Source organism: Lipotes vexillifer, unplaced genomic scaffold (assembly GCF_000442215.2).
Source record: "Lipotes vexillifer unplaced genomic scaffold, Lipotes_vexillifer_v1.1 scaffold533, whole genome shotgun sequence".
Taxonomy (NCBI): domain Eukaryota; kingdom Metazoa; phylum Chordata; class Mammalia; order Artiodactyla; family Lipotidae; genus Lipotes; species Lipotes vexillifer.
Genome location: NW_006773553.1, coordinates 1,082,953 through 1,098,778, shown reverse-complemented (window position 1 = coordinate 1,098,778; position 15,826 = coordinate 1,082,953). Strand labels below are relative to the sequence as shown.

The window sequence follows — 15,826 nt, the reverse complement described above, 5'->3', positions numbered from 1 at the left end:
CCAGCCGCGGCCCCTCCTCCTGCAGGCTCGGGGGGGCCTCTGCGGGCCTCCCTCCGCACGGCACTCCCCTGCACTCGCCGGGTCACGGTGTGCGTGCCTCCTGCCTGCTTGCTGTTCTGTGCCCGCCAGTGCCCTGGGGCGGAGGCCCCTCAATCAGTTTGGGCTTGAACTGGGAAGCCTTCAGTGGCTCCATGGCTCGGCCTCTTGCCCTCGCCTCTGCCGTGGGGGTGCGCATGGGTGAGGCCAGCAGCCCCAGAGCTGCAGGTCAGCTCGATTTCCTGCAGCTCTGACCTGAGCACCAGCCCCCCACCGGACCTTTCTCTTCCTGTCAACCGGCCCAGCGGCCTGGCTGTCGGATAACAGCTGGAGACCCCGGCGGCCCCGCGCTCGCGGCCTGGCCCAGCTCCTGCAGAGCCCTGCGCCCCCAGCTGCCCACCCAGCCCTAAGTTGGTGCCCCCAGCCCCCCGTCCCGCACCCGCCTGTACCCACTTGGGAAATGCTCCATCGGGTGCCCCGTGTCTCTGCCTCTAGAGGACACACCCACGTGCACCTAAGCTGGGGACCCCCAAGGGGGGTCCCAGTTAAAAAGAACTTGGGTCAGCAGCCTGGGGCCTGTGAGGCTGACAGGCATCTCTTCTCTCTGCTGTGGGCTGGCCTGAAGGGCCCCTTTGATGGGGGAGGGGAGCGTGTGGTGTCCTAATTAGGCCAGCGTGGAGTTCGGGCTCGGACAGAGCTGCCCCTTGGAACCGAGCTCTCCAGGTGGGAGAGTAAGTTAGTGATTTTGTGAATTTGTCAGTCTTTAAAGAAAACAGGAGATTGAAAAGAGGAGAAGACTAAATGCAGTGCGGTGTTCTGGACTGGATCCTGGACAAAAAGGGCATTTTAGTGGAAAAACGGAGAAATCCGAATAAAGCCTGGAGTTTAGTTAGTAGTTTTCTGCCGGTGTTAATTTTTCAGTTTTGACACGTGAACAGCGGTTCTGTAAGATGTTAACATTAGCAGAAACTGGGAGAAGGGCACATAGGGACCCTTACACAATCTTTGCGACTTCTCAGTAAATCTGAAATTATTCCAATATTAAAAGTTTATTAACGAAAAAAGGAAGAACAAGGAGAGAGTTGACCTGGCAGCTGATTGCACTTGATTCCTCACCCCTGCTGCCTGTACACTTCTCGGCCCAGGCCTTCTCAGCTCCACCTGGGAAATCAGGAGGGCGGGCTGCGGCTGGGGACTGGGGCCCTGGCTGCTCTCGAGGCCCCAGCCTTGTCTGTGGGTGTCGGGGTCCCAGGCTGCGTGCGCCAGGGTGACCTTGGTCGCTGCTCCTTGCGGGCGGTGCGCTGTCGCTGTTGGGCTGATCACCCCTCGGCCTCACTTTCTTCCCCTCCGAGAGGGGCTGCCCTCCGTGGGGCGGGTCTGGGGTACATAAGACAAGTCTGTGAAGAGCCTGGCCCAACAGAAGGTGTGCTCGCTGGACACCGGATTCCCTCCCCTTGCGCTCCTTCTGTGCGAGAGGAGTGCGCACCGTTGCCTTGACGACGCGAGGTCAGAGGTGGCAGCTCTGAGGGCGAGACGTGGCCAGCGGGGCACGGGCAGCCTGCCCAGGGCCCCTGTCCAGAGTCGGGAGATGTGACATGTGTCGTGAGTGCCTCGTAGGCCATCTTACCGGCTGGGCTCTGAGACCTGGGAGCTTCAGCGTTTGGATCCCTGAGGAAACGGTGCCTCTGCCTCGCAGGTGGGCCAGGCCGTTGGGCGCTTCCTTCTGGAAGGGGAGCCCCTGTGGCACAGAAACCCAGAAATCAGGAAGCTGGGTATCTGCAGGCTCCTGGGCATTAAGCGGCCGGGGTGGCTGGTGGGCGGCTGTTTACCTGTAGGTGGCAGTGGTGACATGGGAATGCGAGGGAAGGGTGTTGGGGGCCATGGCATGGGGGGGCGGGGCGGGGGGAGGCCACTGAGCCATGGGCTCTGCAGTGCTTCCTGTTTCGTGCTTAGTTCATTTCACAGCTGCCATATGAGAAAACCGCTGTGATTATCGCATCTTAGAGATGACGGAAAGCCTTAAAGAGGTTGCGTTCCGGGGCTCACACAGTAATTGGCTGAAGTTTGAAGCCACCAAAGCGTGGGTTCCAACTCCCTGCTCAGACTCCACAGTCACGCCTGTTTCTCCTGCTTCTGAGCCCAGAGGGAGACCCTGGGGACAGCCGGCGCCCAGCACTGATCTCCCCAGGCCACCCAGGGCCTGGTGCCCAGGGCCGCAGAGGGTGTGCAGTCATTGCTGCTTGGCACCACAGGCCAGGCCCTGCCGCGCATGTGGAGATGTGCTGCCTTCGTGCAGCTGCAGGTGGAGACGGGAAGCCAGGTACCCCCACGGTTTGTTACAGCCGTCACATCGGAGAACCTCCCAGAACAGAGTTGGAACGGCCTTGAGAACTTGGCCCTTGCATGGACTGTACCGTCAGGTGCTGGCGCCTGTCAGAAGCATCCCTAGGGATGGTATCTAAGGAGGCTCGGGGGAGGACGTGGCGGCAACACTAGACATGGGCAAGCTGGCAGGAGCGAAGGCTTTCCAGGCCGGAGAAGTCCAAGTGACCTCCTGAGGGCGGGACGCAGATACAAGGCCCCTTGGCTGGCAGAGTCCTCTGGACCCGGATGTGGTTCCCGCTTTCACACTCGGGCAGGTAACCTACCTTTTCCTGAAATGAGGGCTCAGCTCCGATGGGTCTCCTCTTCCCTTCATTTGCTCTCACAGTGATGATCAGGTTTGGTGAAGTTCTATGTAAGCCCAGGGATGCTAACTTTCACCACTTCTATTCAACATGGTCCTGGGAGTCCTTGCTGGAGCAATTACAGCAGAAAAGAAATAAAGGACATCCAAATGGGAAAGAAAGAAGTAAAATTCTCTCTGTTCACAGATGACATAACCTTGTATGGAGAAAATCTAAAGATTTCATGAAAAAAAAAAAAAACCTGTTAGAATTAATAGATTCAGCAAAGCTTCAGGATAAAAAAATCAACACTCAAAAATCAGCTGTATTTCTATACACTAACACTGAACAATCTGAAAAGGAAATTGGGAAAACAATTCATTTATAACAGCATGAAAAAGAATAGAACCCCAGGAATTAACCAAGGAGGTAAGAGGCTTATACACTGACAACTACAAAACATCGCTGAAAGAAAGGAAAGAAAATAAATACGTGGAAAGACAACCCATATTCATGGCTTGAAGACTTAATACTTTTAAGATGACAATACTACCCAGCGTGATCTGCAGATTCAATGAAATCCGCATCGAAAGCCCACCAACGTTTTTTTGCAGAAATAAAAAACTCCATCCGAAAATTCATATGGAACCTCGGGGGACTCCAAATAGCCAAAGCAACCTTGAAAAAGAAGCACAAAGTTAGAGGACTCAACTTTCCTGATTTCAGAATTTACAGTAATCAAAACAGTGTGGCACTGGCATAAGGACAGATGTACACCAATGGGATAGAATAGAGAGCCTGGAAATAAATCTTCCCATATATGCTCAGCTGATTTTTGACATGGGTGCCAAGACCATTTAGTGGGAAAAAGACAGTCGGCCCTCTTTCCAACAGATGGTGCTGGGCAAACTGGATATCCCCATGTAAAAGAATGAAGTGAGACCCATACCTTATACCATATAGAAAACTTAACTCAAAATAGGGTAAAGACCTAAACATAAGAGCTAAAACTGTAAATGTTTTAGGAGAAAACAGGGGGATAGCTTCATGATACTGGATTTAGCAATGATTTCTTGGATATGACACGAAAAGAAAAAAAATAGATAAATCAGACTTAATCAAAATTGGAAACTTTTGTGCATGAAAGGGCATTATCAAAAGAGGAAAACACAGCCCGCAAAATGGGAGAAACTATTTGGAAAGCATGTATCTGATAAAGGATTAATTTCCAGAATATATAAATAACTTCTAGGGACTTCCCTGGTGGCGCAGTGGTTAAGAATCTGCCTGCCAGTGCAGGGGACGTGGACGGGTTCGAGCCCTGGTCCGGGAAGGGCCCACATGCCACGGAGCAACTAAGCCCGTGCGCCACAACTACTGAGCCTGTGCTCTAGAGCCCGTGAGTCGCAACTACTGAGCGTGTGTGCCACAACTACTGGAGCCCGCGTGCCTAGGGCCCGTGCTGCACAACAAACAGCAGGCCCCGCTCGCCACAACTAGAGAAAGCCCGCACACAGCAACAAAGACCCAACGCAGCCAAAAATAAATAAATAAATAAATAAATAAAAATTAAATAACTTCTACAACTCAACAACAAAAAACCAAAGTACCCAATTTAAAAATGGACTTGAATAGGCATTTACCCAAAGAAGATATACAGTTTGTCAATAAGCACGTGAAAAGGTGCTCAACATCACTAAGTCATTAGGAAATGGAAACCAAAACTGTGATGAGATACAAAATGACAAGGAGGTGAGGGCGTGGAGAAATTGGAAGCCTTGTGCACTGCTGCTGGGAGCGTAAAATGGTGCAGCCGCTGTGGGAAACAGTCTGGCGGTTCCTCAAAAAGTTAAACATAGAATCACCTATGACCACCATCCCACTTCTAGGTATACACCCAAAAGAATGGAAGGCAGGGACTCAAACAGGTATTTGCACACCCACGTTCATAGCAGCATCGTTCACAGTAGCCAAAAGGTGGGAACAGCCCATACAGATGAATAAACAAAGTGTGGTCTCTACGTGCAATGGAGTATTATTCAGCCTTAGAAAAGAAGAAAATTCTGACACTTGCTCCAACATGGATGAATCTTGAGGAAATTATGCTTCGTGAAATAAGCCAGTCACAAAAAGGACAAATATTGTATGAATCCACTTATGTGAGGTACTTAGAGGGGTCACCTTCATAAAGACAGAAAGTAGAAGGGTGGGTGCCAGCAGCTGGGGGAGGGGGATGGGAGTGAGGGTTTAATGGAGACAGAGTTTCAGTTTGGGAAGATGAATAATTTCTGGAGATGGTGGTGATGACGGTTGCACAACAATGTGCATGTACGTAATGCCACTGAGCTGTGCATTTAAAAATGGTTAAGGTGGTAAATTTTATGTTATGTATATTTTACCACACACACACAAAAAAAAGTCATGGGGGACTTCCCTGGTGGTCCAGTAGTTAAGACACCGAGCTCCCAATGCAGGGGGCCCGGGTTCAATCCCTGGTCGGGGAACTAGATTCCACATGCCGCAACTAAGAGTCCGCGTGCCGCAACTAAAGATCCCATGTGCCACAACTAAGATCGCACGTGCCGCAACTAAGACCCGGCATAGCCAAATAAATAAATAAATATTATTTTTAAAATCACCAAAAAAAGAAGAAAAGAAATCATAGGCCAATGTACTGTCAGAGTGGGGTAGGGGACTGGGGGGGGATCAGAGATCACTGAGACCTGTTACCTCATTTGGCGGGAAACAACACCTACAGAAGGAACCAGGGAAGAAAAGGGAAGCAGAGTCCAGGAGCTCAGGGTTAACGTGGCAGAGCCAGGATTGGAGCTAGGGTCCTCGAGCTGCAGGGCAGGGACTCGGTCTGTCTTGCCTCCTGCTGTGTCCCCATGCCCAGCCCTCGGTGGCTGTTAGCTGGAGGGCTGTGTCCCGTTCCTTCCCTGGGGCGGGACCCCCAGCCCCCTGGCGCTGTTGGAACACGTCTGTCCCTGCCTCGTGCCCACAGGTTCTGATGGGAAGGCACAGGGCGGGACCCAGGCAGGGGTGTCTCACCTGCAGTCAAGGTTGGAAGCAAGTTCTCCATCACCACCCACCCCTCTGCCCTCTCCAGCTGCGGGGTGGGGGAGAGGGGCTTACCCAGTCCCTGAGGACTTCACACCAGCTCTGGCTGGTTCTTCCTGGCTTGTCTTGTCCTATGTGCCCTGCTTACAGGGGCTTGCCGTGGTCTGTCACAGTTGGTGGGCAGGGGCGGGGTTGCCACTCACTTCCCCGTGGCCCCGTGGCACTAGGGCCCAGGGATTGGGGCCCCAGTGCTGTGGCTGGACTGGGTCATGACTGGCCGTCTCCCTCTCCCTGCCTGCAGGTCAAGGACGGTGCAGGGCACTTCTCAGGCTGCCAATCTCAAGTACATGGCATGGGGACCACGGGGTTTTATTTTGCCTTAAAGTTACAGAGGAAGCTGCCTCTGTAGTCTGCAGGCTGTTCAGATGTACTTTATCTGCCTTTTAAGAGGGGTGAAGGAGGAGTGGGGCCTGCTGGCGTAGAAAAGGACATCCCATAAAGCAGGGGCGAGGCTCTCCAGTGGAAGAGGACCAGCTGCAATTAACATTCACAGAGCAGGTTAGGAATCTGGAGGAAGCGGCCACCATGGCTCTGAGTACAGTGTTGGGGTTGATTTTTCTTTCCCCCTGGCTGGTCTGTGCCCACCTGCCCCACTAGCATGTAGCAGTGTGGAATCCAGATGGCTGCTTCCGTCATTGGTGCGTATCATCAGATGAGCTTCCTGCCCATCCGGACCCCCTTCCCTCCGTTCTCCACACCAGGCACGAAGCAACCCGGAACGCTGTTTCTTTGCGCCGGCACCTCCGGGCTCCTTCTCACACTCTTGATTGCTGGGGAGGTAGAAAATTTGGCTGTTTTTTCCTCCATTCTCACCAGAAGGATGTTGCTGAATGCAAAACTGCCAATCCAGCCCTCTTCCGCCTTCTGGGGCTGGCTGCTTCTGAAGTTGCTCCAATTCACATCAGAGTGTGGACATCCGCAGCCAAGAAACCAAGCCACTGGGTCTCGAGGCTCCTCCCAGCAGGACTGCCTGGGATTTCCCACTGCGTGGGAGGGGTGAGGGGTGGGCTGCTGGAGGAAAGCCCTGCTGGGAGAGGGCACTGTCATGGCTGGCAGGGTCGAGCGGCCCCTGACCAGGTATCAAACCCGTGCCCCCTGCAGTGGAAGCGCGGAGCCTTAACCACTGGACCGCTAGGGAAGTCCCAGGGTCGACCTTCAAGGTGCCCTGGCCCCCAGCCCGCACCAGGCAGGAGGCAGCCTTTTCTGAATGGAGAAAATGCCATGGCAACAGCATCAGGATGACATACTCTTTTACGCTGAAGGTTTAATGGGAGCTGTGTCTGCCCCTTCACAGCCCTGTCCAGCCCTGCCCTGCCCAGGCCTGCTCAGCCCCTGGTCATTAGCATATCACCGGGGACCTCTAAAAGGTCAGCCCTTTGCAGCCCGGGTCACTGGTGCTTTGATCTTTCTCCATCCCAAGGGCTAGCTGGCGGGCCCTTGTCCCCTGGAGCATTGTGTTTCTGCTGTCGCACCAGGATTTATCTTCTGTTTTGACAATTTACGCGATAAAAGAAATGAGCCTGAACTTTGCGTCCTCTGGCCTGGGGACAGGACGGAGGGAGGGAGCCCATGGGAGTGGCCACAGTTGCAGGGCAATCAGATCCAACTCAGTTCTGTTGCTGGGGGAATTCTTTTATGAGGAGAGGAAAACGAGAACTGATTTGAGCTCCTTTGTCAGCCGTACCTCCTTCATCTGTCTCAGCCGAGCCAAATACCCACAGCTGTATTTCTGTGGCATATCCAGCAAAATGAAAAGAAAGAAGCATTCTTTGGGGGTTGGTTCTTTACAATCAAAAGGAGTATCTATCTTTTAGCTTGAAAACTCAGAACGCCGGTAATCGAATAGAAAGTGCTGACCCCGAGGATGGGTTCTCATGCCTTTGACCTCCTTCCCGGTGCCGGGGGAGGGGGAGGTTCATGGACTCTGCTGCTACCCCTAACTTGGATGTGAGGTTCATTGATTGAACGTTTCCTCTGTTAAGCCTGCCGCGGTGCCACTGCCGCTCTCTCTTCCCGAGTCTGTGCCGTGGCCCGTGCTGTGACTGGCCAGACCACCGGCGGAGGGCGGCCCTTTGGCCAGCTGGCCTGTCCCTTCGCTGGCTCCGTAGGGTCGCAGGCAGGACGGCTTTATTAGGAGGCCACTGGGTTTGTGGCCGCAGACACCCCTGCTGTGTGACCCCGGGGGGAGTCCCCTCCTCTGGGCGGGGACACCTTGAAGGGGAGGGCCCTTCAGAGAGCCGAGTGGCCGGGCAAGCGGGGGGGGGGGGGGGGGCAAGGGTCATCCTGACGCTGCCTCGTGCTGCCCTCACCTCGAGCGGCCTCTGCCCTCGGTCTTCCCTTCTCTAGACTGGATGGCTGTCTTCCAGTTAGCTGATCTGCTGCTCTGTATCATCTAATCTACTGTTGATTCCTTTTAGTATATTTTTCATTTTAGTTACTGTATTCTTCAGCTGTGCTTAATATGGCTTTTTATTTTTTCACTCTTTGTTTAAAACTTCTAACTTCTCACTCTGTTCATCCATTCTTCTCCCAAGTTTTTTGAACATCTTTACAAGTATTATTGGGTAGTTTGCCTATTTCCACTTTACTTGGTTTTTCTGGAGTTTTATCGTGTTGCTTCACTTGGAACATAATTGCCTATAGCCTAATTTTGCCTAATTTGCCGTTTTATTTCTGTGTGTTTGGTAGGTTGGTTTTGTTTCTCGACCTTGGAGAAGTGGCCTTTTGTAGGAGACGTCCTGTGTGTCCCAGCAGCGCACTCCCTTCTGGTCACCAGGGCTATATGCTCTAAGGGGGTCCCCTATGTGGGCTGCGTGGGTCCTTCTGTTGTGGCAGGCTGACTACTGTGGGTGGTCTGATAGGCATGGCCAGCCCCCAGTCCTGTTGGTTGCCAGGACCTGCCGTGTGTGGAGGCTAACCGCCCCTTGGGGGGGGGGGGGGGGGGGCAAGGTTCGTCCTGACGCTGCCTCGTGCTGCCCTCACCTCGAGCGGCCTCTGCCCTCGGTCTTCCCTTCTCTAGACTGGATGGTGCTTTGGCCATTCCTCCTGCGTGTCTGCCCCCGCTCTCCCCGGATCAAATGCTCCTGCCAAGCGGCACCATGGGCTCTGGTGGTTGAGACCCCCGCCCCCTGCCCAGCCCACCGCATGCACGCACAGGCTCATCAGGGGTGACTCTCACTGCTTGGGGGCGGGTTTGCTCATTCGCGGGTAGGGAGTCTTTGGGTGCCCAGGGTGACGAATAAAGGGGGTGAAAAGGTTGCGGATATAGCCTTTTCGGTAAAAATTAAAGCAGTGAGGCTTTTTCCATGCAGACTGAAGGCTGTTGCACAGATGTTTGAAGCAGTAGCAGTAGCTGTTTGGAGTGTGTGCTCACCGCTTGTAAGGACAGCCTTCGTTTGGGTGTGTGAGTTCCAGGGTGTTGTGTACAAAACGAGCGTCCCTTCTCCGCAGCTGCCTCCAGTAAAACAAGGCCACTTCCAACACGTACAGAGGTCACGGGGTTTTTATGGAGCGTCAGTAGAAGTGCGGGTTGTTTGAAGCTTTTGTTGAAAGGGTGGTGATGGTCTCCCTCTCGAGAATTGTGCAGTTAGGGTGGGGCAGGCTTGGAATTCAGCTAAGATCCCAACGTTGGGTCCAAACTCACCTGTGCCAACTGCTGAGGCCATATCAGCAAATGCCTAGGCGTTAGAGACAGACACACCTGAGACCGGATGTCAGTGCCACCAACTCAGCTATGTGATCCCGGCCGAGGACCCAACCTCTGAGCCTCACTTCCTTCTTTCTAAATGTGGGAGAGAATCATGCCTACCTTAGGGGGATTTTTTTTTTTAATTTTTAATTGTGTTAAAATACACATAACAAAACTCCAGCCACCATTTTTAAGTGTTAAATACATTCACATTGTTGTGCAACCGCTCTCTAGACCTTTTTCGTCTTGCAAAACTGAAGCTCTGTCCGCATTCAGCAGCAACTCACCACCTCCTTCCCCAGCCTCTGGCACCCACCATTCTTTCTATGAATTTGACTACTTTAGGAAGCTCAAATAAGTGGAATCACACAGTATTTATCTTTTTGTATCTGGCTTGTTTCACTCAGCATAATATCCTTGAGGTTCTATTCATGTTGGAGCAGGTGTCAGAATTTCCTTTCTTTTTAAGGCTGAATAATATTCCATTGTGTGAACCTACCACATTTTGTTTATCCATCATCTGTGTGTAGACACCTGGGTTGCTTCCTGGCTATTTTGAATAATGCTGCTGTGAACATGAGTGTGAAAATACCTCTTTGAGATCCTACTTTCAACTCTTTTGAAACTCTTTTTGGGTGTGTACCCAAAAGTGGAATTTCTGGATCATATGGTAGTTCTCTTTTTGATAATTTGAGGACCTGCCATATTTTTTTTTCTTTTTTTTCTTTTTGCAGTACGCGGGCCTCTCACTGTTGTGGCCTCTCCCACTGCGGAGCACAGGCTCCAGACGCGCAGGCTTAGCGGCCATGGCTCACGGGCCCAGCCGCTCTGCGGCATGTGGGATCTTCCTGAACCGGGGCATGAACCTGCGTCCCCTGCATCGGCAGGCAGACTCTCAACCACTGTGCCACCAGGGAAGCCCCCGCCATATTTTTTATAAGGGCTATATCATTTTCCATTCCCACCAACAGTGCACAAGCAGTTTCTCCACATCCTCTCCAGCACTTGTTATTTTCTGTTTTTTTAATATATATTTTATTTATAGCTGTTTGATTTAACTGGATCTTCGTTGTGGCACGAGGGGTCCTTTAGTTGTGGCATGCGGGCTTCTTAGTTGCGTCACGCATGTGGGATCTAGTTCCCCCACCAGGGATCGAACCTGGGCCCCCTGCATTGGGAGCGCAGAGTCTTAGCCACTGGACCACCAGGGGAGTCCCTATTTTCTGTTTTTTTTGATAGCAGCCGTCCTAGTGGGCGTGAGGTGGTATCTCATTGTTGTTTTGATTTGCATTTCCCTAATGACTAGTGATTTTTAACACTTTTTTTTTCATGGACTTGTTGGCCATTTGTATATCTTTTTTGGAGAAATGTCTGTTCAGGTCTTCTTTATTTATTCTAAAGGATACTAACTCCTTCTCAGATTTGCAAATATTTTCTAACATTCCGTAGGTTAGTCCATTTTTACTCTGTTGATTGTGTCCTTTAATGCACAGAAAGTTTTAAATTTTTGTGTAGTCCGGTTTATCTATTTTTTCTTCCGTTGCCTGTGCTTTTGGTGTCACATCCATGAGTGAAATCGTTGCCACACCCGATGTCATGAAGCCTTTCCCCTGCGTTTCCTTCTGAGAGTTCTAGCTCATGGGAGTTTGGTGAATGAAGGGCAGGCTTAGGAGTCAGCCCCCGGCCCCCGGCCCAGGTATTCTCGTGGGAGCAGCACCCAGGGCTGCTGTCGGCTCAGCCCATCTGCCTGGTGGGAGAGTGGGGTGGGTCCGGGTCCCTCCTCTTTCCCGCCGGCGTCCTTATTCCAGGAGAAGTGTAAGCCAGTTTTCTTTCTGAATTTGCAGAAAAGGCTACAGACGGCTCCCTGCAGAGCGAGGACTGGACGCTGAACATGGAGATCTGCGACATCATCAACGAGACGGAGGAAGGGTGCGTGTCCCCCACCCGGGGCAAGCGGGCGGTGGGCCGCTCGAGTCGGTCTGTGTGCAGCCCGCTGCCCTGACGTCTGACGAGTGGTTTTCCTCACTCTCCGCCGCCCGCCCGCCCGCAGTCAGAGCAGTGACCGCCTCTTAATCACAAGGAGAATGACGTTGCTCGGCTTCGGGGGTCCCCTGCAACACGATCCCCACCTCCTCCCTCCCTCCGCAGCCCTGGGGACTGGCTGGAGCCCCAGGAGGGAGAGGCCCCCGGGGTGTGTGGGGTAGTGGAAGGCGGGGCGCGGGGAAGACTTGTGAGGCCCAGGGCCCCCCCCACCCCTGCGCTGCCGGGTCTGTTCTTGCTGCTGTATTTACGTCCTCTTCTGCATCACAGGTACATTCCATGTGTACTGCTTCCAAATTAGTCGGTATGTGGCCCTCTGTCCACACCGTAAAAATGGAATTTACGGTAGCCACACCCTCTTCAACCATCTCCAGACCTGGGCAGCCCTGGCCTTGGCGCTGTCCTTACTGGGCTTGCCACGTGGAGGCTGGGGACCGGCCTCTGACGGTTGGCCCTGCCTTCATTCAACAAACGTGTCCTGAGTGACCACCTCATGCCGGGTCCCAGAGCGAGTACTGAGGGCACAGCAGGGACGGGACAGATGGAGTCCCTCCCCTGCGCCACGAGCAGGACAGTTACCACGCACCCTGGTCAGCTGGTGACATGGCTGGGGAGGAAGAGCTGGGGGTGAGTGCTTGTGAACAAGTCACCCAGGAGGCCCTGGCCCAGGTGGCTCGAGGGGCGGAGGTGTGAGCACCAGGCCAGGGAAGGGCTTCCCGGCGCACGGTCCCAGGACAGAGGGGCTCTGTTGTGTCTGAGGGACAGCACCGGGGCCGGGGGGCCGGGATCCAGGCAGGGACCCTGGTTTCCACTTGGTCTGACGTTCATCTTATTTATTTATTTTTAAAGATTTATTTATGATTTATTTATTTAATTTATTTTTGGCTGCGTCAAGTCTCAATTGAGGCATGCGGGATCTTTCCTTGCGGCGCGCGGGCTTCTCTCTAGTTGTGGTGCGTGGGTTTTCTCTCCTGTAGTTGTGATGTGGGCTCTGTAGTTTGTGGCACACGGGCTGTAGTTGAGGCGGCGGGCTTAGTTGCTCCGCGGCATGTGGGATCTTAGCTCCCTGACCAGGGATCGAACCCATGTCCCCTGCATTGTAAGGCGGATTCTTTACCCCTGGACCACTGGGGAATTCCCCATTTTATTTTTTTTTTATAGTTTTTATTTTTATTTTTTAATTTATCTGGCTCCCCAGGTCTTAACTGCAGCACTTGGGATCTTTAGCTGCAGCACGTGGACTCTTAGTTGCGGCATGCAGGATCTAGTTCCCTGACCAGGGATTGAACCCGGGTCCCCTGCATTGGGAGCGTGGAGTCTTAGCCACCGGACCACCAGGGAAGTCCCTGAGGTTCATTTTAAGGACCACGCTGGCTGCTGTGCCCAGGATGGCTGGGCTGGGGCTGTCACAGTCACCGTGGTGTGAAGCGATGGCAGCTTTGACTGGGGTGGCAGTAGAGGGGGTGAGAAGCCATGGGAGTCTGAGCATTTCTGAAGGCGGAGCCGGTGGAATTTGTGCTGTGGGCCTGAGAGGAGAGACAGGATAGATAATCCGAGGTTCGGGGCGGCTGCATCCCGAGGCCCAGCAGGCCGGGTTGGAGGTTCAGCTAAGGTTCAAGCCCTTCTGAGGCGACGACGCTGGCGGGAGGGGTGGAGGGCTTGGCCGCCCTAGGGGCAGCAGGTTGGGAGTCCTCTGGGAGGGGAGCTGCAGGCGACCAGCTCTGTCCTGGCAGGAGACGGGATGTGTTGGGGAGAAGGCATTTTATCCCCGCAGCCCCTGGCCTCCTTCCTGCCCACCCCGCCCCCGGCCTGTCCATGTTTATTGAGCCCATGGGTGGGGCGCGGCCTCTGGAGGCCGAGGTCGGTGCTGGACGGGCGGCCGAGGCCGTGGGTGCAGAGGGGAGGAAGTGGGAAGTGTGGGGGTGGGGGGGGTGGGCATCTGGACCAGAGGCTGGAAGGGGGCTCAGGCCGCCGGCGCTCCAGCTCCCTTTGCCCATGTCGCCCGCCCCTCCGTCTGCCACACCGAGCTCCTCCCTCACCCAGGGGCCTTCCTGACGTCTCTTTGGCCCCGCTGGTCTTTTGGTTCCGTGAACCTCCCACTCTCATGCCCAGCTTGCGGGTCCCCAGGAAGCGCGGACCGTGCACACGTGTCGGAACGGAGCGTCCTCGTCCCATGGGGGCTGGAGCCCAGCCCCTCCCCCTGCCTTGTCGAGGGAGGGTCCTGGCCCCTGCTGTCGGCCTCTTCCTGAATGAGGGGAAGTCTGCCCTCTCCCTGTCCCGACGCCCCGCGGATAAGCCCCCGTTGTGTGATCCCCTCACAGCCTGTATTGTACTTGGGCTCACTACAGCTCAAACTCGCGTGTTCTGATGTGTGTGGGAGGGAGTGTCTGTCTCGCCCCCAAAGCCCCGGGCCCCGAGCTCCGAGCTCCCTGAGGCAGGCATCTGTCTTCCTTACGGCCACATCTCCACCACCTGGACACATTCTTGAGGTAAGAGAGTAAGTGGGTAAAGTCCCTGGGGACTCAGGGCCTGAGGACGAAGTGGGTTGTGACCCAGGGCGACATGGGCTCCACGAGGGAGGCCAGTGCCAGGCGCCTCTGGAGGGGCATCCAGGTGGGGTCTAGCAGCCGCCCAGGGGTCAGCGGGCAAGGTGGGTGGATGGCAGGGCAGGAGAGAGGGACCAGGGGCCTGGGTGACCCTGGGTGGGTTCCCCTCCCGTCTCGGTCCGCTCGGGTATAAAGTGGACCCCAGCAGTGGCTCACTTGTGGCTTCACTGCCCCGCCCTGTGCCCGGCCCATGCGAAGCCCCGGCCCACAATAGCTCAGGCAGCACCCTCCAGCCCGACAGGGCAGGGCCAGACCATTTTAATGATGAGGGGCTAAGGCTCCAGCACGGGAGCTCTGTCTGTGCTTCCTTTATTTATTCGGAGCTCACCTCTGGGAGACGGTCCTGCTGGGCACCGATATGGTGAGCTGTCCTGCAGGCCCCTCCCCGGGCTTGCCCTAATGCCCAGACTGGGGTCACCTCCAGCCTGGGGCCTTGTGTGGCTGCCCCTCGTGCCCTGGACCCTTGGTCACTAGGCAGGAGTGCCTTGGCTAGATAACCTCCCCGGGATGTTTTAGACCCTGTTTACCAGGCCTCACCCAGACCTGCCTAGTTAGGTGCAGCAGGCATGTGGATTTGGTAAATGCCCTTCAGGCAATTCTGACGTGCGGCTCTGGTGAGGATCCCCTGACCTGGTCATTTTCATGACCATCTCGGACCTTCCCCAGCTCATGGACTGTTTGTGCCCCAGCCTCTAAACTGGAGTAGCCCCGGATAAATGCAATGGAGCAAGGGAACAGCTGGGAGGGGGCAGCAGGGGGGAGAGGAGGTGTCCAGGGGGGGTGGGGCGTGGCGTCGCCCCCCTGGGGGGTAAGTGGGCAGCAGGTCCGAGGTGGCAGTTCTGGAGCCGAAGGACAAGGTGGGCTCAGGATGACCAGAGAGAAGGTCTCTTCTGGGTCTGGGGTCCAGCTCCCGCAGCCCCGACCTCTCCCCCTGCTTGGGGCCCTTTCCTGCTCTGCTGGGCTCCAGCACCCCACTCCCCTCTCCCAGTTTCCTGCTCTGGCTCTGATCGGCTGCTGTGCGGTTCCTCTGACAGGACTTTGATTCTGTCTCCGAGGCTGCTTCCCCGGGGAGAGAGAAATACTCGCTTTGGTGCTCCCCAGTGCCTCTCAAGCACCACTTCCCCCATGGATTTTCGGTGGATTTTCACTTTCTCTCTAACCCGGGAGCCTGCCGCCTCTCTGATTTCCCGCCACCACGTGCCCCCTCGACCCAGGAGCTCCATGAGTCACGAGTGAGCAGATCCCTGGGAGGCTCTTCCCATGTAGTGCCCCGTGGAGGTTCAAGAGGAGGGATGAGAGGGTGCCCGGCGGGGCCTTTGAGACAGAGGAAATCAGTCCCCGCCCCTGGCCGGCGGCTGCTGACCGTCACCAGCCCCAGGCCACAAAGTCCTCAAAGCCAAGAGCCTGTCGAGTCCCACGTTTGCAGAAATCAGCACCCCCGTTTGGGAACTGCAGCCACACTGCAAACACACCTGGCAGGGACCCCTCCCCAGGGAGCCGAGAAGTTCCGCGGGGAAGCCATGCTTCAGGTGACTCGGGTCTGTTTATTCCTTCTAGAAGCTTCGCCTTGCTTCTGTGTGTTTCTGTTGAAATTGGGCTGATTGGCAGAGCTGCTCCCCTCTCCTTCCGCAGCTCCCTCACGCACTTCTTGAGAGTTTTTTTTTTTTTTT

The 15,826-nt window shown here is 54.8% G+C and overlaps 1 protein-coding gene across 6 annotated transcripts in view; it reads left to right on the top strand.

Annotated features, from left to right (window-relative positions):
• The window catches only part of TOM1L2 (target of myb1 like 2 membrane trafficking protein), an 83,227-nt gene that overhangs the window by 33,593 nt on the left and 33,808 nt on the right, over positions 1-15,826 (top strand). For all 6 annotated transcript variants that reach the window (XM_007448380.1, XM_007448381.1, XM_007448379.1 and 3 more), the window contains exon 2: positions 11,355-11,439. In XM_007448380.1, the coding sequence (XP_007448442.1) occupies positions 11,355-11,439 (85 nt within the window). The remainder of the gene's footprint in view (positions 1-11,354; positions 11,440-15,826) is intronic.